This window comes from Eurosta solidaginis, chromosome 3 (assembly GCF_040869045.1).
Source record: "Eurosta solidaginis isolate ZX-2024a chromosome 3, ASM4086904v1, whole genome shotgun sequence".
NCBI lineage: Eukaryota > Metazoa > Arthropoda > Insecta > Diptera > Tephritidae > Eurosta > Eurosta solidaginis.
In genome coordinates, this window is record NC_090321.1 from 231,768,172 (window position 1) to 231,795,924 (window position 27,753).

The following is a 27,753-nucleotide window of genomic DNA, read 5'->3' on the forward strand; positions in this document are numbered from 1 at the left end:
CCCATTTTTAATACCAAGACAAAGTGAGTTCAGATAAGTACGTGAACTAAGTTTAGTAAATATATATCGATTTTTGCTCAAGTTATTGTGTTAACGGCGGAGCGGAAGGACAGACGGTCGACTGTGTACAAAAACTGGGCGTGGCTTCAACCGATTGCACCCATTTTCACAGAAAACAGTTATCGTCATAAAATCTATGCCCCTACCAAATTTCACAAGGATTGGTAAATTTTTGTTCGACTTATGGCATTAAAAGTAATCTAGACAAATTAATTGACGAAGGGCGGAGCCACGCCCATTTTGAAATTTTCTTTTATTTTTGTATTTTGTTGCACCATATCATTACTGGAGTTGAATATTGACATAGTTTACTTATATACTGTAAGGATATTCAATTTTTTGTTAAAATTTTACTTAACATTTTTTTTTTAAGTGGCCGTGTTCGTTTGCTAATTTGTATTTAGCACACATATGGTAATAGTAGTAACGTTCTTGCCAAATTTCATCTTGATATCTTCAACGACTGCCAAATTACAGCTTGCAAAACTTTTAAATTACCTTCTTTTAAAAGTGGGTGGTGCCACGCCCATTGTCCAAAATTTTACTAATTTTCTATTTTGCGTCATAGGGTCAACCCACCTACCAAGTTTCATCGCGTTATCCATCTTTGGCAATGAATTATCGCATTTTTTCGGTTTTTCGAAATTTTCGATATCGAAGAAGTGGGCGTGGTTGTAGTCCGATTTCGTTCATTTTAAACAGCGACCTGAGATGAGTGCCAAGGAACATACATACCAAATTTCATCAAGATACCTCAAAATTTACTAAAGTTATCGTGTTAACGGACAGGCGGACGGACGGACATGGCTAAATGAATTTCTTTTTTCGGCCAGATCATTTTGATATATAGAAGTCTATATCTATCTCGATTATTTTATGCCGTTACGGATTACCATTATGCGAACAAAATTAATATACTCTATGAGCTCAATAAACTTTCTTATATTCACTACTAAACAAAAAATGAACAGTTACATTACTTACCTTATATTGCTGTTTTTCTTTCGCAATTTTCTGATACAGTGATTCATGTTATAGTGATATGATGACCAGAGTTGCCGCATTGGAAGAGCATTTCAATATTTTGATTCTTTTTTATAGAACGCATTTGTTTTTCAATAAAGATCTCACTATTTGCAAATTAAACTTTCGGACAACTGACTAATTACTTTTTGATTATTCATTCATTCTTTAAACGATTGCTGTGCAGAAATTATAATAAGAAATAAAAAAATAAGAAGTGAACTAAAAAATGAACTTCAGTCGAAAGGAATACGGCGAATAAAATTAAATAAATAAAAATTAATTAAACTATAATATAACATCTTTACTGAAAATATGTTAAAAATAGCAAGTTTTACGAGCATCAAATGAAATGGGGATTAAACTAAATTCTGTGGTCACAAGCAATAATAGCCTAAGTTCTATACAGCGAATTAGGTGCTCAACGCTTATGACTACTGAATTGTGCGATGACGAAAACAACAGAAAACAAATCGATGTGAAATTTTTAGAGAAAACTACACCAGCTCCATAATAGCCTTTAAATTAACTCATATCACAATTGGAACAGATTGTGTAAATGAATACGCAAATGAATTATTCGTAACTGGATTTCCGAATAAAAAGTAAGAAAAGCAAAATCAATAACTCGATTCGAAAGTTTTACAATATGTATCCAAAAATTCGAATAAAATAAACTTTCGAAGTGAGTTATCGAATAGATTGTGATTTGTATGTAAGTGTAATTATTTATTTATTTTATCTTTATTTTTGGTCACATATCAAACTTTACTCTCTTAGTGATGTTTATTTTATAGATTTTTTGTTGTATGCATTAAATTGTTTGTTTGTTTTTTATTTACGTAAAATACTCAATTCAAAAATATTATAGCAAGTACTTACTAATATGTAAATATGTTTATTTATTAATATTTTTTTTAATGAATGATATAAACAATGCAAGCTCTAATAGCATTTATATCAAAATAGTTTTAATCTCGGCTTTATTTCAATTAAATAACTAATTTTATTTAAACAAAATACCACATAATAAATAAGCATTGCGAAAAAAGTTAACACAATCCAACATACATTGCACTGAAGGGCCGGAGCGATGGAAGGATTGATTACTTATTTATGCAGTTGATTGGCTGACAAAATGTAAATATAAGATTAAGACTTGCTAATTTGGGTATTTTATTGTTGCTTGTTAAAAACTTTTATTCTAGGCCACACAAATATATATACATCAAAAAGTAAAAAACGATTTTGAATAAAATCAAATATTGTATACTTAAAATTAAAATCGCTCGAGGCCTAGAGCTCGATTAAAAGTTTTTAATATGCAAGTCACAACAATGAAATGAAAACTCTGAAAATTTACAAAATTTAACAAAAAAGTGAATGCCATTGTTGAAATTGTTGTTTGTGTATGCATTTCAATGTACATATCGCGCGCTAACTACAAAAGAGTCATAACTTAAAATTTTTTAAAATCGGTTTTTTTTCATAAACCAATTCAAAATACACATCTCTAACTGCCCCTTAAATTTCGTTGTCATTATTTTCTTCTTTAACTGGAAATTACCGTTATGCCAGTTTTGGCGTTGATTGCATCGCTTGCACTGTATCAACTAATGAGTACTATTTTTAGTTGTGTCAATGTGCTTAAGAACAAGTGAGCAGTTTTTTTACGCATAAAGCGTATTATTTTAAATTCTGACTAAAAGTTTTAACTTTGTTGTGTATTAATTAAAATTGTGTCTTTTTATACGTAAAGAGTAAGTAAATTTGCTTGCATTATTTTGATGAAGTAATTGCGAATGTACGAGTAGTCATAATTCAACATTGCTATATATTTTGCCCGTAAACAAATAATTACAACAAAATTTCGTCAATTCATTCGTCATCATGTTCTCCTTCTTTGTAAAACAGGATTTCAGTATAACATTACCGACGTTTTCACATAAACCGTTCTTTTCTTTTTTTTTCAAGTTGTGACTCTTTTGTAATCGCACACTAACTATGTTTAGTTTAAGTTTTTTTGTATTAGCATTTATCATTCCATGTGAAAGGCTAGCTGAATGGTAAAACTTCATAAAAAAAAAATGTGCAGCAAAATGACAACAATCCCTTTTATTCATTAATGGTTTCTTTACTTTTAACAACTTATGATTTTCTTCTTTTTTACCATTATGAGTTTATATGCCTGGCAGGTATTGTCTACCATTTCTCGGCACAAAAAATTGGGCACTTTTTATTACCAGCCTAGTATGTATAAAAGTTTAGATAAACTTTTGCATAGCTGAAGTCAAATTCATAAACAATTAAATTAATTACAAATACTTGATAAAATTAGAATTTGTATACGCAACTCTACTTAACAAAGCATTACAAATTAATATAATATTTGAGTTTGTTATTCTGGTGTTATATTAATAGTTACTCTTATTGCAAAGAACTTTTATTCAAATTGTCTTCATCAATCATTAATTATCCGGCCTGTTCTAAATTCCGACTCGTTTTGAAAAGTAAAACGAGGTTGATTCCGAGTCGATTTCTTTTTGGTGTTCTCAATTCCGATTTAAACAAATTGATTCGAAGTTGATTTCGAATCGTTTTCATATCGAGTCGATAATAAAGCGAAACAGCTTTTTTTATTTATTTTGGTTTTAGTTAAATTAAAATTGTGCAAAAATTTTAACAAAATGCCAGCACCAATGGTTTTCGGAAATGCAGAGGCAACAAGACAATTGCAAGTTTGCATAAAAAACGCTAAGATCGATCAATCGAAATTGAGAACACGTCGGTTTCCGTTCGACCAGAATCGCTTTGTTTAGCTTGGAAAATTTTTGATAGGAATTTTCAAATTAAGATTTGTTATACTAAACAAACAAATAGTCCACCAAAAAGTTGTTATAAATCTTCCAAATAAAATATATAATTTAATAAAACTTATTTGTGGGAAAAATGATGTAATTATCTGTGCTTAATAGGCTACTTACTTTCGATTCCGACTGCTCAGAGGCAAAACTTTTCAAATCGACCAAGTCTGTTTGGTATCGATATTCAGAACACCAATCCATTTCGATTCCGAATAAATTGGTCGGAATCGAAACCGAGAACAGGCCCGTATATCATGTATCTGCTTTTTATTGTATGCATGTAATTTTGCTTTTTGGTATTTTTTGAAAGCCCATTTAACATATTTGGGTTAACTTTTTTTTTTTTTTTGAACACCCGAAAAGCGGCGTTAAGTATACAGCAAATTAAAATTATATTCAACGCGTTAAAAGTCCTAAGTAATTAAGTAATTGTTTGCGCGTTAATTGTAGATAAAAGTTGGGTACAAGTATTGGATTTTTCAACGCACTACCAGTAACTGCGATTTGTTATTATTTTTGGCTTGTTAAACCATTTCTTAGTTTTGATTTTCTCTTCGTATATTCACTAATTATTACATATTGTAATTACTGAATCAGTTCATTAGTTTTTAAAAAGATTTTATTTGGTTTTTTGTTGTTTTATTTGCGTGCAGTTGATTTATATATATGTATGTATACTATAAATATAAGTATGTATATATTATTTTTAGATTCGTTTAATTTCTTATACATATATTGTAAGCATATGATGAAATGTCAAGTTTTCACTTACAAACATTTCACTTTTGTGTGGATTTTAAAAACAAATAATTATAAGAAACCTAACAAAAAATATTATAGATCTTAGAAATGACGAGTAAATTAGCTTTAGATACACAGATAAGTTATTTGTTTTTTATATGCATGTATTACAAAAAATCACTAACTCCAGCCGCAGCTGTGAAGTGCTACTTAACAGCAGCCACTACTAGCCGACCCAGCTTGATTACCAGCACCCGGCAGTGAAGGGTTTGTAGGGGAATGCTGTTGTCCTATCTTAATGCCATTTGCCTGTAAAAGCAAAAAAAAAAAAACACAAGAGGTATTAATTCCTTTGAATTTTTATTATTCACAATGTTTTTACAACTCACCTCATTATTTATATCGAAAACACCTTCTTGTATTTTCTCGTAAATTTCTTTTGCCGTATTTATGAACGCTTCCTCTACATTAGCTGCAGTGCGTGCTGACGTTTCCATGAAGACGAGGCCATGTTCACGTGCAAAAGCTTCACCTTCCTCTTTTTTCACTTCACGTCGTGAGTCCAAGTCGCTATATAAGATATATATTCTCATATTTAATATAATTGCGCGAATCACAAACATATATGTATAGGCATGTTCTTACTATTTATACACCTGCGAGCAAAAAAATAGCAGCAAAAATTAATTACAAAGTTGTATAAGACATTTTCCCTTTTTTCATTAACGCAAGCAAAGTAAACAGATTTCAAGAAACTTTTCAAAAAAGTTTATTACTAAATTTTATGAAAATTGCTAAGCTTTTATTTGAAGTTTGCTAAGCAACTTTTTAAAGGAAGCAGTTTTGTTTTCCAATTTATTTTAGCCTTATAAGTTTGAAGCCCTCAAAAATCTCAAGAATATTTGAAAATTTTTTTTTTGTAGGGTTCAGATTTTCTGTCACATAAAAAAAATTAAGAAGAGGCTAAAAGCATTAATTTATTATTATTAGACTAAATTTCATGTGGAATTTTTTCGAAGACATATTCGAATTTTTTTCGAAAACAATTTCGATAAAAAATTCATTAAACTTTTTTAAAAATAAGAAGTAAATTATCGGATAAAATTTTCAAAAAATTGTTGCTGCTATTTATTTATTTGCAGGTGTACATATGTATATATCACACATCTAGATCAAAACAGCCTGGGGCTAGACCTATCAAAAGCCGTTGATACGGTCAACCATGGCACGTTACTGCAAGACTTGGAAGGGTCTACCCTTCCCCCATGTCTTAAAAGGTGGACCGCAAATTATCGGGTTGGTCGGCAGGCATCCGTGCAATTCAGAAACGAAATATCAAAGCCAAGAAGAATTAAACAAGGGGTGCCTCAGGGTGGTGTCCTATTCCCACTTTTGTTTAATTTTTACATATAAAAACTACCTTCGCCACCAGAAGGAGTTACTATCGTTTCTTACGCCGATGACTGCATAATAATGGCCACAGGCCCAGGCCCAAAGATCGATGAGCTTTGCAACAGAATAAACGGCTACCTCCCTGATCGCTTCAGTTGTTTCGCCTCGCGAAACCTGGCATTATCACCGACTAAATCATCCGCGACCCTATTTACAACTTGGACGTCCCAAATGTCGACCATTTTAAACATCCGCGTCGATGGCACTACGCTACCGACTGTCCTACACCCCAAAATCTTGGGTGTGACGTTTGATCAGGATCTACATTTTGGTGAGCACGCAGCCGCAATTGTGCCGAAAATACAGAGCCGTAATAAAATCCTCAAATCCCTTGCTGGCAGAACTTGGGGAAAAGACAAAGAAACGCTCATTACCACATACAAAGCAATTGGCCAGCCGTTTGCGTGTTACGCGTTCCCTATATGGTCGCCAAGCCTAAAAACTACCCACTGGAAGAAGCTACAGGCCTGCCGAAATACTGCGCTCAGAACCGCCACAGGCTGTCTTCTTATGTCCCCACAACACCATCTGCATAATGAGGCAAGAATACTCCCCATCAAGGAGAGAAATGAGATGCTAATCAAACAGTTCCTGTTGAATACCCAGAAACCTGGGCATCCCAATAGACGTCTGATTAATGAGCCAGCACAACCTAGGGACTTAAGGAGTCATCTCCGTAAGCATTTTGAGGAAATACGGCACCTGAGAACTCAGCCGTATGAAGCAAAAAAACACAAGGAGGTCCTTGGTGAACTCTACAAACAGGCATCGGACCTTTATGCCTGGAATTGCCGGTGAATCCAGTACTCGGGGAACAGTACCCAAAACTTGCGGAAGAGGAACGCATACTCCCCAGGGAAAGGCGAGTCACTCTGGCTCAACTTTGTTCTGGATACTGTAACAGGTTAAACTCTTACATATCCAGAATCAACCCCGACATACAAAATGTATGCCCCGCTTGCAATGTGTCCCCACATGACACCAACCATCTCTTTAATTGTAATGTGGAACCAACGCCTCTAACACTCTTTTCATTATGGTCCACCCCTGTCGAAACAGCAAGTTTCCTTGGACTCCCGTTAGAGGATATTGATGAAAATTTGTGATCGGTCGCAGCTATTAGGTGGGGAGAAACATTGCTACAACAACAACAACAACAGATCAAAACAGCGATCAACTCAAAAAATTGCAATGTTTAGAAAAAGTGAATGACTGGCTTCCGCATATGCCCTAATGCATTTTTATTTTTTACAGGGTCTTTTCTCGCTCATTAGAGGAGACATAAGTAAACCGCGTATACAATTCGGTAGAAATTGAATTGGGAGGTCCGGAGATATAACTTTGAGATTTCAGGATTTTGAGTTAGCTAGTTAGATTTACGAATTGACAATAAGTTGTTAGGAAATGCAAGTTTTTAATGAATGGCTTATACGTATGCTTATGGGTTTTTTGTTTTCTAAATCAAACTGTAAGTAGAGACCGTTAAACAACTTCTGCTAAATACTCAGAAGCCTGGGCATCCCAACAGACGCCTTCCAGGAACTTAAGACGTAATCTCTGTAAGGACCATGAATAAATCCTTAAGAATTCAGCCGTAAGAAGAAAAGGAGAGTGAAAAGGCTCTCAGAGAGATTCAGAAAAAGTCGGTGGACTACTATTCCAGGGATTGCCCGGTGGACTCTGTTTTCAAAGTCAAATACTCCGTATGCCCTGCTTGTAACGTGTCCCAACTTGACACAAACCATCTTTTCAATTGCAGTGTGGAACCAATGCCTCTAACACGCTTATCTCGTTGGTGTTGTTGTTGTTGTTGATGTAGCGATAAAGATACTCCCCGAAGGCCTTGGTGAGTGTTATCGATGTTGATGGTCCTTTGCAGGATGCAGGACCGGTACGTTCCGGTAACAAGCACTATTAAGGTACTAGCCATAATGCCCTCCCACCCCCTAGATCCATAAGGAATTTGGGGTCGCCGGAGCCTCGGCTATTAAAGAAACAGGATTCGCCACGGGTAGGTGAGGTTGACAATTGGGTGGGAGAAGCTATAAATTGCGCTGGCAACTCCTTGAAAGGGTTGCGCTACACAACCTCTTGAACCAATTTGGTATTTTGGTCGACTTTTACGACAGGCATACTTGCCGCGGGTACATATATTCTAAGCCCCCTAACCCGCTGGGGTGTATCTCTTTGGTTCAACCCTGCTGGAACAGCACGTTTCCTTGGACTCGCCTTAGAGCATATTGATGACAATTTTTGAGAGGTCGAACCTATTGGGGAAACACCGCTACAACAGCAACAACAAGCGTCAGACATAAAAGGTTATATCTATTTTTTTTTTTTAAGAAATCTGTATTAGCCGTTCCAAAGCTCAAGTGTTTTTCTTGAACTAGCTTTTCCCTTAAGCGTTAAAACGATATTTTTTTAATTGTAATCTGCGCATGCGTGATTATTTCAATTCCAGGATATTGCTACACAAGATCCCATATTCCTCGTAAGTGCTTTTTGAGCCATTTCATCCACATAAGTATGTGACTTATTATTTCTCACGGCATACACACAATGTACTTTCCAAGAGGCGTGATATTTAGAAAAATATAACATCTTGTGAATTGAGTAACTTAATTCAATCTGTCGTGACATTTGTTATCAAATTACAGTATCCTATTCTTGTAGAAGGAGAAAGCACGCTACCAAGGGAGACACGAGTCATCCTGGCCCAATCTCGTTCTGTATACTGTAACGGATTAAACTCTTACTTGTCCTTAATCAACCGCGACATACGTAGTGCGTTGTGTCCCCACATGACACCAACCATCTTTTCAATTATAATGTGGAAGCTACGCATCTAGCACCTTTTGCTCCACCCCTGTTGAAACTGATTTCCCCCGTTAGAGGACTTTGATGACAATTTTGAGTGGTCGCACCCTCGCAGCACTTTCGACACAACAACAACAACAATAACAACGATATCAAAGGCTTCAAAGGTAGCACCGGCTTGTTAAATTAAGATTTTTTAAAATATTGGCAACATGTAGTAAATGATCTTGCGAATGAATATAGTTCTGCAGACAAAAAAACCAAACTTTTTTTAAGCTTCCAACCAACCTTTTGTTGCCAATCAACATTATAACCATATTTGAATTCGAATGCTGGCGAGCATCTTCCAGCCATGTTGTCAAATGATTGAAAGTCTCACGACGTGTAATGTCATATACCAATAAAGCGCCAGCTGCACCACGATAATACGAACGTGTAATTGATCTGAAATAATGAGAAGGGCATTGCAATAAAAAAGTGTTCGAACTTTTTTAATTCATACAATATTTACCTAAACGCTTCCTGACCAGCTGTATCCCAAATTTGTAGTTTTATTTGTTTACCATCAATTGTGATCATACGCGCGCCAAACTCCACACCAATTGTTAAATCGTGCACAGGTTGAAAACGTTTGTCGGTAAATTGTAGCAGAAGACATGATTTGCCAACACCTAGAATTTAAAAGAGTGAAGTACAAAATGTAACCTGAAAGGGTACCGTTGCAGCGTGCTGTTACCAACTCCAACGAGAACATCAGTTTGCTGGACATTAAAACTGCACTCACGACACTATGTTTATTTCTGTGAGTTTAAGTCATTAAGCCCTCACTAGTGCTAGAAGGGGTACATTGTAGAGATATACGCCGCCGATAAAAGCCGCCTACCCCAGCGGGTTAGGGGATCAGAATATATCCGCGGTAGGTATGCCTGTCGTAAGAGGCGACTAAAATACCAGATTCAATGGGCTGTGTAGCGCAACCTTTCAGGTTGCCAGCGCAATATATAGCTTCTCCAAACCCAATTGTCAACCTCACCTATCCGCGGCGAATCCTGTTTCACTAACAGACGAGGCTCTGGCGACCCCAAGCTCCTCATGGAACTTGGAGGTAGGGAGGGAGGGAATGGCCTGAAGGTTTAATGTGGCCACATAAATCGTTCCCGAGATGGTCGGGCTAGCACCTTAATGGTGCTATGGTTCCGGAGCGTACCGGATTTGTATCCGGCAAAGGACCATCACATCGATAACACTCCCCAAAGCCTTCGGGGAGCAACCTTATAACAACAACATAAAAGCCGCCGCCGCCGCCGATTAGAGTCGTTTTTCGCACGCCGCTGCCGAATGTCCAAAAGATCGGCGCGGCGGCGGCGGCGTCCGACGCGTTACTATATTTTCTGATGTTGTTGTTGTTGTTGTAGCGATTAGGTTACTCCCCGAAGGCTTTGGGGAGTGTTATCGATGTGATGGTCCTTTGTCGGATACAGATCCGATACGCTCCGGTAACACAGCACCATTAAGGTGCTGGCCCGACCATCTCGTGAACGATTTATATGGCCACATTGAACATTCAGGCCATCCCTCCCTCCCAACCCTCAAGTTCCATGAGGAGCTTGGGGTCGCCAGAGCCTCGTCTGTTAGTGAAACGGGATTCGCCGTTCGAAGGTGAGGTTGACAATTGGGTTGGAGAAGCTATATATTGCGCTACACAACCCCTTGAATCCCTATATTTTCTACTCGTTTAAAACTGTTCATGTCGAAAATTGGTCGGATAGGTCGAAAGCGGTATCAACGGATGCGCATCACTGCCAGTTATCAAGAGTCTAATTGCGAAATTGAACTCTTTCTAACTGTTAAAAAATTATTTAACAAAACAGGCACTTTCGATGTCAGCTTAGCACGGACTTTGCATCACCCAATTCACCAATTTATTAAAACAAACCACTAAAAAAGTTATTTAATAAATTTATATGCTCACTTTGCATATTTCTTCCAAAAATTAATAATGAACAATGAATTCAAATAAAATGACCCAAGGCGAACATGTTTTCAAATTGTCCTCAAGTTGTTAAAAAAAAAGCAAAATGCCCAAAAAAGATGCCGATTTTTTTTAAATTTTATATTGCGATTGGCTGAAAGAATAATCGAAATCAGTGATGCAAAATCCTTTATTAGGTACTAGGGGCATAAACACTCCTTTGAAATGATTCTTACTCATACTTTAGTTGGGGATATATGTACGTATGAGGTTTTGAAAAATCATTTGGGATTACATTCAAACATCTGTTGTTTATTTGCGAAACTATACAATAACGTCTGAAATGTTAATTTTGATTTTGACACTTCATCCTTCATCACCCAAGTCTCCCGGTTTGACATTTCCTAAAGTTGGCGGACCTATCCATAACAAGTCCCTTGGAGTGAATCACACTGATTATAGCCTATCAACCAAGTTTAAATATCACCTACACGTTACGGCTCCTTTTACAAATGTGAATACGTAGGCACATAAGTATATTTACCAGGTGAGGCTTTGTCCTTCGCAAGAACACTCAAAGAGGTGAAGCAAAAGTTTTCCCAAGACAGTAGAACTGATGACCGTGTGTGCTACTCCCTAACGTAGTGGACAGTCGAACTAGCCTGAAAACTGAAGCTACGCGGTCATCCATATATCATAAGGCCGGAAAACAGCAGTAAACATCTTTCAACTTAAAATCGGTCGACTTTCATTCTAAAATATCGTTTTGATTTAACGAAGACTATTGAAATCAATGTTTTGAACACAAACGTCTGCAAACTTTGGCCTACATTTTAAAAATTTTATCCAGGGTCCTCGTAAAATTTTAATTAAGTAGATGCGCCGGGGATTATATGATTTTCACCCATGAGTTACGGAAATGACTTCCACTTAGATTGCTTATGATTTCGAAGGCGATATCCTTGGCCGAATAGTCACTCCCTAACGTTTCAAGGTGTAGCTCGGCAGCATAGCGCGACAAAAGCATCCGTTGGAAAGTCTTCGAAGCTACACCTAGAGCTTCTAGGAAAGTGACGTCGACGAAGGTATGAGTTCGAAGTCACAGTCCTATAGCTTCTGTGCTGGCATATGATGTGAGGGTCAGGAGGCGTGGTAGCGACTGGTGGTCGGGATTGCCACTGTTCGCATATCGGGAATTGTAGCTCTTAAAAACAGCCGAAAAAATTGGAGGCGCCCTGGAGCCACAAATGATTTACAGCCCAATTCTAAACGAAAATTCAGTGCGAGTTTTTTCCCTTCTCCCATTCCTCGTATTCTAAATAAAAATTCTTTGTGGGTTTGTTCACTTCTCCCTTTCCTCCTATTCTGAACAATGTTCAAAAAAGCGGAAACCGGTTATGGAAGAAAAGTAGGTATTATGAATGTGAGGGAGAGGGAGATTTCTCTGCCATTTCATAGGAGTTTTTTCACTAGTTAAATTAAAGGGAATGCATCAAAATAGTTAAAGGAAATTAGTTATTTTAAGAAAGAACACTTATTTGTACAAATTTGTGCTAAAATATGTATTTACATTCTACCACAATATTCTCACTGTTAATACAACAACAACAACAACAACCACAATATTCTTTATTTTAAGTCGAAAAGTATATCATAAGCAACGGAAGAGATCTTCGTATATTTGATGCAGCCATCCAGAAATTGGGCAAAGATTTTTTAAGAAGGCTTAAATAGATTTTGGAAAATGGCGAAAGGGGAACTCAACTCGACTTGGCCGCCACACAATTGCTTTGCAGAATGAATGCAGGCAACTCCGACGGATTTGTGTTATCCCGCCAGTCTTCTTCTTATGCTCCTCTGTTGATGTTGCTGTGGCACCAATTCATTACTCATTTCAGTGAATACCACATGAAATGCAATAATGTGCATTGTTTATACCTTATTTCTTAATTTCATACAAATTGGCAACAATAATTACACTTTACAATTTTTTAAACAAAATAAGAAATGCGAATATCCCATTCCATTCGTCAAAGGATTTGTGAAAGTAATTGAAAGACTTCAAGTTAGTTCGTGTAAAAAAACTAACTCCGGTTGATGTAAGGAACTTTACGGGCCACACTTTTCATTATTTTATCGGATTTCTTATGTGAGTGGTTACTGAAGGAATTTTTAAACACCAAGGAATAAAAATCATCATGACTGTTTCAATCTCTGTCAAAGGTGGGTAGAGGACAGAGAACTGCAAAACCACAATTTTCTTGATTTAATCAAACACTAAAACTTGCATTCACATTCGTAATTGAATAAACTTTTAATTGAATAAACTCAGCATCTGTTTTTACTAGACTCTGTTAGCATGATTGCGATCGAATGACCGAACTGGTTTTGCGTACGATTGTATTGATCAAACGAAGGCAAGCGAGGAATAAAATCAAAGTACGAGAATTAGTATCGTTTAGTTCGGCAAACAAACAGAATCGTAAGCAATGTTTATATATATGTTCATATGTAGCTTGTCGCCGTGACGTAAGGGCAGAAGAATCATGCAAATATTCAGACGCATGGAGTTTTCATATTTGCCTTTTCATTCCGATGAATGTAATCGCTGTTGAGGTAAAGCGCCAAATACACGACACGAACATTTCCGCGAACATTCCCGTTATGTCATGTTTCTGCGACCTTTTCTGTTGTTGTTGTTGTTGTAGCGATTAGGTTACTCCCCGAAGGCTTTGGGGAGTGTTATCGATGTGATGGTCCTTTGTCGGATACAGATCCGATACGCTCCGGTAACACAGCACCATTAAGGTGCTGGCCCGACCATCTCGGGAACGATTTATATGGCCACATTGAACCTTCAGGCCATCCCTCCCTCCCCACCCCCAAGTTCCATGAGGAGCTTGGGGTCGCCAGAGCCTCGTCTGTTAGTGAAACGGGATTCGCCGCTCGAAAGTGAGGTTGACAATTGGGTTGGAGAAGCTATATGTTGCGCTACACAACCCCTTGAATCCCCCCCCCCCCCCCCCCCATTTTTTTCTGTCGTGTATGGTGGTGTTTGCCAGTTCGCGCAAATGTTCGCCAAAAATCAAAATATTTTAATTTTTGGCAAACATTTGCGCGAACTGTTCGTGCGTGTATGGCGAAATAGCTCATAATCGTAGTAATTTCTGAACGGAACAGACGTGCGCGGAAAAGTAAAATGGACAATAAAAAATTTCTGAGTGAATTTATTGAAATGTATAAATCTTTGCCATCATTGTGGCAAGTAAAAAGCAAAGATTATTGTAATAGAATTAAAAAGAATAATGATTTTTAAGTCTTCAAAGCTATTGCCACTAGCTAGAAAGCGCAAAGTTAAAGCAAGGCGGTGATGAGGGGGAATCGCTTCTCTCATTATTGTATCCCGTTTCGTTATGAGTGGCAAAATTTTTTGTAAAAGTTGGTCAAATGTTGCCTTGCTCATACGAACGTAATTTTTAAAATCATTTTGTGACGTGAATTCCAGTTCTTTAATAAGCTCACTTTGTCCAAGAACTGCTCGTTTTTTAAACCATTCTTTGCACCAAATTCTTTTTTGCGATCTTCTCTCTTTTTTTTACGCTTAATTGCCACAGCGAGCAATATTGCTGCAGCACAATTTTTGTCCTTATTCATCGCTGTCTGAAAGAAAACTAATGTTCGGCCAAAAGTTCGTAAGGAGTATGGCCAAAGCTGCGAACAAGATTGCGGAATTTTCGCGGAAATGTTCGTGTCGTGTATTTGGCGCTAAAACGAGCAAACGCCTGAATTGATTATATTCACGCATGCAATAAGTTGGTTCAGTTTAAATCAATGTCGATTATGTTCGTTGAAGCAAGTTGGATCATTGAACACGATCATGTTGCTGAATGTAATCGAACGTTGTTGTGTTCGATTTTTGCTGTTCTCTGGTAGAGGATACCTCGATCATTTCCCCATATAAGTGGTAGCGTGCTCCTCTACATAGACGGCCTAAATGCCAATGAAGATAATAATTTCATTTGGTATAGAAATATTTGAGATATAAAAATGGGCCGTGGTCGCTCATTTTCGGTAGAAGCCTTTTTTCGGACGAGAAGTAGTGCGCCGAAGATTGTTACAATACTCATATCTAAATAAAAGTTATTGTAAAATAACATAGGACATCCTCAAATCATCCCAAAATGACATCAAATGGACCCCGAAGTGATCCGAAAATATTATTTTATATACAGCCCTATTCTGCATTTCGACTTGGATTGGAATTTTTTCGATTTAGCAATTTTGGTATTCTGTGTTCCAATCTCTTTCGATCCAACTTCGAATCGTTCGATTTTTTGTATTCTGCATTTCGATCGTAGTTCCATTTTTCTAAGTTGAAAATTAGTTGGCGGAAAAATGTTTTCTTTTTATTTTTTTATTAATTTATAACAGAATTTTAACAAATATGTAAGTAAAACTTGTTAAGAAACGTAGAAGGCTTGATGATGATTGTTTTTTATATGTTTCCAGGTCAAAAACAACATGTCGATGTCGAAGTCCTTGGACGTATTTGCGCCGCAAAAGTATCTAACACATACTTGAAAGCATACTTGTTAAGTCGAAAGTTATTTTTGAACCTAAATAAGAAAATAAGTCATTAAACTATACCACTTTTAAGTTCAATTTCTTACAATTCGTCACTCATCTCAAATGGATTACACAAATCTCGCAATATTTGCCTTTCCATTCTCGCCTGGCAATTTTCGTATGCGTTGCTTTCCAACTCCATAAATAATGCCGCGGCTATTGATTCCATTATAATAGACAGCTATAATTTGTGTCTGTTCGTTGGGTCCAGATATATGCCAAAGCAAGCTGCCGGAGTAGAGGAAGGTGAAGCGAAAACGTAAACAATCCTTGCGGAAAGAATAAATAAATATTCATAAAGTATTTTAGGGCAGTGCAATGAAATTAGCATCCTTAAAATTCAGAAAATGTCAACTATATTCGTACAGGAATCCGTTTTAACAAAAGTTGGTGGCCACGGCAGGGAATTGGCCAAAAGAACGACAAAAACACACTTACAATTATGAAAGCACTTCACTCAAAAAATATAACACTGCGGCAATATATTCTATTGCTTTTTTTTGTACAAAATGGCGTGGATAATAAAATATAAACGTTTTTCAGTATTTTTTACAAATTTTCTTTAATTTATTTTGTTCCAATGTTCACACATTCCGTACCAACAGCTGATTTCGAAAAATCATTTGCTCTTCCTCTTCTCTTTACAATTCCGTCGTAATGCAGAATACCAAACTTCGATTGAAGCGGAGCGTAGAACGGGAACGTAATCGAAATGCAGAATAGGGGTGATAGCCATCTGTTGGATACAAATACAACCCTGCAAGTTATCATACTATCATATACACACATGAACACTGAACGTTTTTGACCAATGATGACATGATATGAAACTTCTCGCTCTCTGAGAGCGCGTGAAAATGTGCATTTTTTATAACATTGACCATAGATGACATCATCCTCAAAATCAAATTTGGGCATTTCGGAATAACTTTGGGGTATTTTACATGGTAAAGGTTTAATTTATGATTTTCACCGAAAACTTACTCAAGATTGTCAAATGGGATATCAAAAAACTCGAATTTTTTCAGGATCACAAATACAAAAAAAAGCTTATTTTACCCGTTAAAAATTTTTCCGTGACACGTGAAATTTAATTTTTTGATAGCTAAGATAAAATGTACTTATCTCTTTTCGTGCGTTAATATAACAGCTCATTTAATTTTGTTATTTCTTGTACCTTTTTTACAAATTTTTGATCCGCTTATGTAGTTGAATACACTTGAAATGAAAAATAATGAAAACGCACCGATTTTCTTGGAATTTTTTTTGCGCGGTTTACGCAACTCTGATCTTCAAGACCCATTCTTGGAAACGAATGAAGTTTGTTTACAATCGAATGAACCAATGTTTACAATTGAATGAACTTTAAGACCCATTCCTGGAAACGAATTGAGAGAGAATGAATGTTTCGTATCATGTCATCATTGTTTTTGACAGTTGAAAGAATGTTGGTCGAGAACGCGTTTTGCACATCTTTTATATCATAACCTTTATACTTTTCATTTTTTATAATTATTGTAATTAGTTAACTTAATAAAGTGTGAATTGAATTCTAAATGGTAGAAACACAACATCTGGCGACGAGGTAAAGTTACGTAAGTAATATTCGTTTGCAAAGACAACTAATCAAGCTTTGCAATAATACGAGTACAAAAGCAATGGAGGAACAAATGAAAGCATTTTTCAAGCTAATGCAGCAGCAGCGCGAGCAAGAGAGCACATCCATGCAAAACCTGATCAAGCAACTCCTTGGAGGTAACCAATCAGCGGGAAGCGTAAAGCCTCCAGAAAACTCTATAGAATTTCGTATCGAGGCACTGTCCACAAGTATTTCTGAATTTTCTTTCAACCCCGAAGATAACCTCACATTCGACATGTGGTATGCACGATATGAAGATTTATTCGAAGTTGACGCAACAAATCTCGATGACGCAGCAAAAGTCCGCCTACTTTTGCGCAAACTTAGCGCGTCAGAACATACCAAATACGTTAATTTTATTTTGCCGAAACACCCACGAAATCTAACCTTCAAAGAAACCGTGGAAACACTTACCAAATTGTTTAGTCTACAGAAATCTTTGTTCAACATTCGATACCATCCCGGCTAATGAATAAAAATATTACACCGTCAGAAGATTATGTCATAGCTTCAATCCGCCTGGAAAATGAAGTTCGCCAAATACTTTCAGATTCTATGGCAAAATTACCCATTACTCATAAAATGGTTTCGTATGAGTCGCTCAAAGACTCAACACTACAAACAGTCATGGATTTTGTAAACGACGGTTGGCCAAATACTATAGAAGGCACGGATGAATTAAAAAAAATTTTTTATCGTAAAGACAATCTCAGCGTGGTTGAAGGATGCCTCATGTTTGGAAACCGTATAGTCGTACCAGCAAAACTGCGAAGGAGAGTGTTGAAACAAATACATAAAGGACACCCAGGCATCGAACGCACAAAATCGGTAGCGAGAAGTTTCGTGTACTGGCCCAATATCGATGATGATATTGTCTCCCTGGTACGAAACTGCAGCAGGTGTGCATCAGCAGCAAAACGACCGACTAAGACACTTCTAAAGGCATGGCCTACTCCTTCAGAAGCTTCGGAACGACTACATGTTGACTACGCAGGTCCATTAGATAATAACTACTTTCTCATCATTGTAGACGCGTACTCAAAGTGGCCTGAGATAATTCAAACAACAAGCATTTCTAGCACCAAAACAATCGAAATGCTGAATTAAGTTTTCTGCAGACTGGGCATACCAAAATGCATCGTTTCGGACAACGGATCGCAATTTGTAAGCACGCAATTTGAAAGATTCCTGGAAACAAATGGAATCGAACATCTTCGATCCAGCCCGTATTATCCTATGTCCAACGGACAAGCGGAGCGATTCGTGGACACCTTTAAAAGAGCGTTAAAGAAATTAAAAGGAGAGGGAAATACAGTCCAAAATTTACAATCATTTCTCCAGGTTTACCGATCGACCCCGAACAAAAACACACCAAACCAGACATCACCAGCTGAGGCTTTATTCGGTCGCAACATACGAATTCCGTTAAACCTGATATTGCCCAGCAATTCCAAACAAGCTGGACCGCAAACAAGCATACAAAAACAAAATATGCAAAATCAATTTAATAAAAAACATGGTGCTCAACATTCTGATTTTGTACCACAGCAACCGGTTTACGTCACAATAAATCATCATAACAAGTTTGAGTGGGAGCCCGCCCAACCCATAGAAAGAGTTGGTGCGGTCATGTACAACTTGAGATTGAGCAACGGAAGAGTTATCCGTGCACATGCAAACCAAATCCGCAAACGGGGAAATGAAGATATACCTTCAGAAGAGCCGACGAATAAGTGCTCACTAGCGGAAGCATTTGGGTTATACGAGGACGAACCACATAAAGATGGTGGTGCAAAGGATTCTAACGAAAATGCAGTGAATGCAACAGAAAGGCAAAGGCAACCACTACCTACACCCTCTACTGAGGTCGATTCACTCTCAAACGCAACACCTAGAAGGACCGGCCGTCTACGTAAACCTGTGCAGAGATACTCACCGAACTGAGAAGCCTCTTAGAAGGAAATCATCACTCAACAGGGGAGGTGTTGGATACAAATACAACCCTGCAAGTTATCATACTATCATATACACACATGAACACTGAACGTTTTTGACAGTTGAAAGAATGTTGGTCGAGAACGCGTTTTGCACATCTTTTATATCATAACCTTTATACTTTTCATTTTTTATAATTATTGTAATTAGTTAACTTAATAAAGTGTGAATTGAATTCTAAATGGTAGAAACACAACACCATCAAAATGGAAATGGCCCCAAATTGAATTCGAAATGATCTCCAAATAACTCCGTCAAGACCCCGAAATATTCCTGAAAATCATCCTGAAGATACCTCCAATTGAGCTCAGGAGAACCCCAAAAATCATCCGTAAAAGACCTCCAAATGATCCCGAGTCCCTCCCAAATTACCATAAGAGGACCACGAGAGAGTCCCTAAAATCATTCCGAAAAGACCTCGAAATGACATTGAAGTCAACCCCAACAACCTAAAAATAATTTTTAAATGATCCAATATTACCCGAAATGATCCCGAGATGGCCCCGAAATTACCACGAAATGCCCCCTAAACAGTCCATAATGCAATGCAAGGTTCGATACAGCTCCGAAAAGATTAAGGCCGATCATATGTATGTATGTATAATTTATTCAGCCTATGATTAAACAATCTTACAGACTAGAATACAAAAGCAAATAAATACTTAAATAATCAACTGAAAACCACAACGAATAACGTAAGTAACATGACTAGCGAAAACAAAAAATAAGAAGATAATGCAAGTAGATTATAGGAACTCTTGCAAAGTTGACTTGAAGATGCTTCTCGACAAAGAAAAATCAATAAAAAACCTCCGTGAGAGTCTATTAAATTCATTTAGTGCCCGAAAAATTTAGTCAAAATTACAATAGCTTGCAGGGCTAATTAAAATCATGTAAAATGGAAAAAATGTTCGAAGACTCCGATTAGGTACATTAAATTACACCTTAGCTAAGAGAACTGGGCAATCAAGAGAGCCAACTATTAGATCATAGACGAACATTAGCAGATGTTCTATCCTTCTGGATTCGAGAGGTTGGAGATTTATGAGTAAGCAGCGCGAGTGATAGGGTGGAATTGGGTCGTCAAAGTTGAGTGAAAATAGACAAAAACGAGTAAATTTTCTTTGAACCCTTTCAATCCTGGCAGCATAGCAGCTATAGATAGGATTCCAAACAATTGAGGCGTATTCTAGTTTTGAACGAACGAAAGAGGTAAAAAGAGCCTTCCTTGTATAAGGATCCTTAAAGTCTTTTGCATATCTACGAAGAAAGGCAAGGTTTCTGTAAGCCTTGGGAAGCATGTAAGAGATATGATTGACAAAAGAGAAAGAGGAATCAAAAACAACACCTAAGTCAATAAATTCATTAACCGAAACCAGTCGAGCACCTGCGATATCGTAGAGGGTGGAATATAAGTTAGATGATTTAGTAAAAGACATGTGGAAACATTTATTCACATTGAGGAAGAGATTATTGGCATTACACCATTCAATAAGATTATTTAGGTCATTTTGTAGGAGTAGGGAATCCGACTCGCCATTAACTCTATGAAATAACTTTAAATCATCTGCATATAGAAGGAAAGAGGACGAAAAAAAACAGGAACCAATCATTTATAAAAAGCACAAACAACAAAGGCCCGAGAATGCTCCCCTGAGGAACTCCAGACGTTGCATAAAAAGGTAGGGACTTGCAGCCCTCGATTTCAACACATAGAGACCGGTTCGATAGATACGATTTTAGCCAAGATAAGAATACAGAGTGAAATCCAATATACTCAAGTTTAGATAGTAAGATTTGATGTGAAACTTTATCAAAAGCCTTTGAGAAGTCGGTATATATGGTATCAACCTGGCAGCCATCCTTAAATGCAGAGATACAGAAATCAGAAAACGACCCTAGATTAGTGACAGTAGAGCGACCAGCAACAAACCCATGTTGACGCGGGTCAATCACCCTTTTAATGATAAAAGACAACTTCTCCTTTATGATTTTTTCGAAAAGCTTTGAGCATACTGTGAGTTTGGCAATCGGCCTATAGTTAGAGATGTCATTTTTATTACCAGATTTAAAAATAGGACAAATTGAGCTCCTTTTCCATCTATCGATAAAAGTTCCAGAGGACAGAGATAAATTGAAGATATGGCAAATGGGAGCGCAGAGAGTTAAACTACAGTGCTTCAGTACAAAGGCGAAAGGCCATCAGTGACACAACTTAGCGAGGGTTTAAGGGAAAGCATAGCATTGCGAACATCAACCTCTGAGATAATGAGGGAGCCAAAATCAATCTGATCACAAAGTCCCGAGCGCGAATGAGAGCCAGCCAAACCTACATTGGCATCATCAAAGTTAGATTTAAAGAATTCCGCAAAAAGCTCAACTGTTTCAGTTAGCGACTGGGAGCTTACCCCATTAAAGGTCATACAGATCGGAATATTCGTTGAACCACGTTTGGAGCGGATAAAGTTCCAAAAGGCTATTGGATTTTCTTTAAGCTCATCTTCGAGCCTACGCATGTAGCGATTATAAACAAATTTATCGAGAACATTAAACTGCCGCACACTATTAATGTACTGTTCCCTAAGAGAAATGTTTTCCATATTTGCCTTATATAATTTATTGAATTTGTTACGCTTGTTTTTCAACCTCTTAAGCGTTATGTTATACCAAGGTAATTTATGCAACTTAGGCCTAAAACGAGGCACTGTACTAAGAAATATCTCAGACAACTTCGATAAGAAAAGGTTATAACACATGCTGACGTCATTAGAGAGAAATATATTCGCCCAGTTAAGTGCAAGTAAGACATTGTTCAACTCACTGAAATCAGTAAGTCGAAAGTTAATAGGAGAGTTATCCAATGGCGTCAGCGTAGGGATAGCAGCAAAGGTATTTAATTGAATGACAAGCGGTAAGTGATATCTATCGGATGGACACACAGGAAGAGTACTCTCAGAGAGATCAAATATTAAATTCTCATCGACAAACACTAGATCAAGCAACCTCGAAAGAGTATTAAATAAATTATTGATTTGAATCAAATCGCAACTTAAAATATTATCTATAAGATTGATTTCATATCTTCCAATTTGCGGCGTGTTCCTTTTAATTTTTCCCATAAATTGGCGGGAAAGGTCCTACATGTTTTACGCCGACTCCGAACGGCATCTGCAAACCAGATGAGTTTTCAGGTGTGTGCAAATCACTGTCGAGGGGTGACCCCGCTTAGAAACCCGTTTTTCTAATTAAAAAAAAAAAAAAAAACTTTTTTCGAATGATTCTGACGCCCAACGGCACTTAAAGCAATAACAGCTATGCAGCTTTTGATAGGGCAAAAAAGGTTGGATATATGCCGATTTATCTGAATTAGAATTTAATGCATCCATAGGAGGATTGTTACTAATCTTCCGAGCCATTCGAAACCATGCTAGGCTTCTGAGAAGATGGCTAGTCTCGTGCGAATTTAATAACCTGATTCCGGAATAGATACTATAAAGCACAAAATCCAAGCGGCGATAGCATAATCGTACCATACCTATATTGATATATGGCGAGGAGACATGGATGTTGCCAATATTATAAGGTGCTCGTATTATAGAAAATTGTTCTTTTGGATCAAGGTCAATGATGAAATGAACGCGAAAGTTGTTGTTGTTGTTGTAGCGATAAGGACACTCTCCGAAGGCCTTGGGGAGTGATAACGATGTTGATGGTTCTTTGCCGGATGCAGATCCGGTACGTTCCGGTACCAAGTCCGACCATTTTGGGAACGATTTGGTATAACCTCATGCGACCTTCTAGGCCATACCGCCCTCCCACCCCCTAGATCCATGAGGAGTTCGGGATCGCCAGAGCCTCGGCTGTTAATGAAACAGGATCCGCCACGGATAGGTGAGGTTGACAAATAGGTTGGAGAAGCTATATATTGTGCTGGCAACTTCTTGAAAGGGTTGCAACACAACCCATTGAATCAATTTGGTATTTTGGTCGCCTATCACGATAGGCACGACAATGGGCCTATAAAGGCCTAGGTGTGCCGCTCCGTTGCGGACGGCAGCCACTTAAACCTAACCTAACCTATCACGACAGACATACCTGTCGCGGTTATATTCTAAGTCTCCTAACCCGCTAGGAGATTAGGAGGTCTTGCAACATAGTGAATAAGATTGCTGATCATATCCCTTACTTTACGTCATATAGACAAAAAAGATATTTTGACTCGCCTTGCACATACACTAGTAAAGCTTACAGAAATATAGTGCGTATTTCTAAGTGATCTAATACTTTGCATAATATAGTGAGGAGAAAGGAACAAAATAGATTTTTATCTTCGAAGCAAGTTTTTGCTATTATTCCTCTAATATATGAGTAATGCCTCAAATTATCATAAAGATAAAGCTTTCTAGCTAGCTGATTACTAACGCGTATGCGCATACAAAAGGCATCCAAAGATAATCTAAAAATGTTAAAATAGAATTAACATCCTCAGGGACAGCTGTTAAGTTCCCAGCTTGTTTCAACATCAACTATTTTCAGTTTCAGTTTACATAAAATTGTCCAATACATTTCCCAACTATGCCTTACTAACAGTACTTCAGATATCCTTACATTTACAATTATATTCCATGCCGCCAGTGCATTTCCACCAACAACCTGTCATGTTAACAAACTCGTAGCCCTTAGTAACCCTTATTGCTTATCGTATTGCACATACATACATTCAATTTGCTACGCTACAACACGCCCTCAACAAAAGCAAGTATTGATTTTCCAATAATTTGCTTGTGAAGCAGTGATTGTTTCAACGCTTTCGTCATCACTCAGTCACCGACAATTGCAAAGTTTTTTTAAGCAGCTGCAAATTTTCCAATAGCAGAGAAATGGATTTATCCACCTGTGCAGTATCCATAAACTAATATTGCAAACGCTTAGCTTAATATTTCAGAGCATTCCAAGCGTATCAATATAGGCTGAGGTAATATAAACATTGCACAAATTTGTAATTTCATAAGATTTAATTGCAAAAAAAAACTTTCCACTAGTCATATTCTTCTCCATCTATTTTCTTTGTGTATTCCCTGAGCAATTTTTTTTAAATCAATTTTGCAAACTCACCAGTGTCTCCAATGATAATATATTTGAATAAATATGCGTAGGACATTTTGTGTTTTATCTGCTGTGTCTTTCTATTTGTAAATATCACAAAAATTAATTATTTTATTTAATTTTCGCACAATTGAAACGCAATTTGTGTGTTAAGTCGAATTGGTTCTCTTTTTAATTTTCATCGCTTTTTGACACTTTCTGATATGGAACCCAAGGTAGCCATACGATTGCAAATATTGGCGACCCTTCAGGGCCAATTAATGGTGACATCAAAACCATAACCAGATCAAACAGCTGATCCAACCTACCTTATGGAAGTCAATGTAATCGAATGGAGTCATACCAATTGGTTTTTGGTTTCTCGCTGTATCCATAACCTAAAAATATTTGTGTTTGTGAATTTAATTACTTTTTGTAGATTCATTGTTTTGGATATGTTATGACTAAGAGACTTATTTTTTGTGGAATATTTCATTTCATTATATTCAATAGTACTCAATATGTTTGTAATTTTTTGCATTTTCTTCATTTTTATGAAATTTTCACGATTTTTGGGTTAAGGCACCATTAATCGATCACATTGGGATGGTTATGGATATGGATATGGTTACGACTATGGCGTTATGGTTAAGGAAGTTTAATTAGCCCTTATGGTATGGCACCATTAATCGATTACATTGATTTCCATAAGGTACGTTCGATCAGCTGCTTTATCTGGTTATGGTTTTATGGTTTATAACTCACCATTAATAGACCCTTTAACCCCACTACGTGGGTTTAAATAAAAAATTGTATTCATATCACCCGACACCCGACGCTCGAAATAGCCATTTACATAAAAGCTTTGGTAGCGTTGCTTCCCTTTGAAAGCATCTTAAGTTTCCAATGAACCGCCTTGCCGCTTTGAAGCGAACAAGGCATTCATGTAAATTCGCTTTAAGTTCCAGAGCAACTGTCTTGCAAATTTTTTTTATTTCAACATGACTTGCAGTTTTTTGACCGAATTAGAAAACGGTACAAGGAACCAGTATTAACAATACAGACAATCCCATATGGAACCATATGGATCACATTGTTGTTGTATTTGCGTGTTAAATCTCTATCCGTATCTGGTGCATGTACCATTGGAACACGAGGAATGTCAGCATCGAAATGAAACAGATAATAACTCTGATTGCTGAGATGGTCCTTAGAGTGCTGGAAAGAAAATTGCTCCAGAAGAATTATGAATATCCCCGTGTGGCCGAGGGCGGTTCAGGCTTGGTTTCCTCGAAAAGCGGTGCCGCTTGTTGGAAACTATAAACACTTACGGCAGACGATCTACAAAATTTTATTTTACATTTTTTCCTCTTATTTTTTTAACTGCACATATTAAAAAAATTTGAATTCAAAAATATTGTTTATTTTATAAATATTTGACAAAATGTTCACCGCTTTGACAATAGCCGTGGCGAAAAACGGCGATGAACGAGTGTCTACCGTCATGACGGCCGTAATATTTTATGCCCTCCGCTATATTACGTTACGGTGAACTTCACCGTCTTCTTAGTTTACACATAATTACTTTTACACTGCAAAAATTTTGACAAACATTCTCTACCGCTACGTAACGGCCGCTAAATAGCGGCACCGCTTTCGAGGAAACCAAGCCTTTATAGAAGGAAATAAAACGATTAACTGTAAGAGCATTACACAGATACATAAACTGGGTTGTTTTCCCAACAAATTCACTTGGCCATGGTTCTTTTTTGATTTTTTCCTACAGACTAATTTTCACTAAAAGGCTTTTAATGTCAAATATGCACTCGGAGTGTTTGCCCAACCACTTCCGAGAGACAAACTCGCTTAGAAAAATCCAATCAAGAAAATCAGTTTATAAATTTTTGACGCAGCTTTGCACGTACGGGAGTTAGTTGGGAAAGTTGTGCAACGAATTAAAGCCAAAAGGTTCCGTTGACTATATCATGCTATGGGAATGGACGAAGACGCTCCTGCCAAAAAAGTTTTTTTTTCTTGACACTCGTACTTGGAAGCGGATTAAGGGGTGGACGTACACCTAACACCTAATAAACTCCAGTTAAAGTTGACTGAAGTTCAAACTTGCCACTTTGGCCGTTTGAACAAAGATGAACAACACAAAACAATGTGATCTAAACAAATTGGCAAGGATTAACTCTAGTCAAATTTAGGTGAAGTTAAACCCACACAGAAGCTGTAAAAACACTTACTTAGCCTGCTCTCCATTGGCGTCAATGAACGGAAAACAGGAATAGCTAGAGTGTCTTGGTAAGCGCCAACTAATTTTGATCTTCAAACCGGTACTATGTATTAAATTCCCATTTCAGAATGGTCCTGGGCATTTTTCTTTTCTTTTTTTTTTTTTTGAAATATCTCTTGGTAGAAATACAATGTTTAATGTCGCTATCGGGTTCGCGGGCCTGGGTCCAAAACTCTTCTTTTGACATTTCGTGCATTATTTTTGAACGTATTTATGCATTTTTTAGCTGAGGTAAAGAGTTACCAAAATGGCTCTTAATCGGTATGTATCCCTTTGAATACATATTGTTACGAATATTGACAAAACAAAGGGGTGCTGCTATCTCTAAGCGATGTTAAGCAGTGACGTGAATTCACATCAATAATTCAATCATTATGTATCTACATAAACGAATAAATAATTGCGTCTACACATATGTACGTATACGAGCAGTGGAGCGGCAATGCACAAACACATGCATATATCTTATCTCAGTTGTCACAAGAGAGGGCAATAATTTTTGCACGTAGTTGTGGCTGGCGATTTTGTAGCCGAAATAACTAGTAAGTTCTGGAAATCGAAGAGCCTAGAAGTATGCAGCGTAAACTATAAAAGCGGGGCAGGCGAGTAAGAAGTAATTCAGTTTGATTTGAGATTTGGATTAAGCGCTATCTAGCGAGTTATAGCAGTATTATTTTGAATAGTAGAGTTTCATTTGAGCTGTCAATCAGTTTGGTTATTAAGTAAGCTATTCGTTGCAAAGTACAAGTGTTAAGGCTCCATTACTGATACTTAGCATAGACTTGACTTGGCTTGCGAACTGTCACTTACAGTTCTGTTGAATGAACATTGCATCCCTACAAGACAGGTACCCGTTCCCTATTCGATTACTTAATCGTCACCAATAACTTGTTCACCAATTATCGTCTTAATGACTTTTACATTGCTGTCGTGAAAAAGGTAACGCATGCGCTCTCTCAAAATAGTGTACGTGTGACTCACTCTCTCGCTCTTACCTATTGTGTTTTCGACATTCCTTCTCGCTCGATGTTATTTACATTTTTAAGTTACTTCATCAGTTATGTTTTCGTTATCGCTAACCAAAACATATACAACAACAACAACACGGGTAACTGACCTATCGGTTACCCGTATCGGTTACCTTCTGTCAATTCGCTTTTTATATGAATGAAACGCGTCC

General features: G+C 37.2%; 1 protein-coding gene across 1 annotated transcript; it reads right to left on the reverse strand.

Annotated features, from left to right (window-relative positions):
- Nucleotides 1-1,791: 1,791 nt before the first annotated feature.
- Nucleotides 1,792-24,485, reverse strand: Rab2 (RAS oncogene family member Rab2). The gene is made up of 5 exons (XM_067775495.1): nt 24,305-24,485; nt 9,469-9,628; nt 9,246-9,401; nt 5,078-5,258; nt 1,792-4,997 (listed from the first exon to the last, which is right to left on the reverse strand). Exons 1-5 carry the CDS (start codon nt 24,348-24,350, stop codon nt 4,899-4,901), a joined length of 642 nt encoding a protein of 213 aa, XP_067631596.1. The 5' UTR covers nt 24,351-24,485; the 3' UTR covers nt 1,792-4,898.
- Between the last annotated feature and the right edge of the window lie 3,268 nt (nt 24,486-27,753).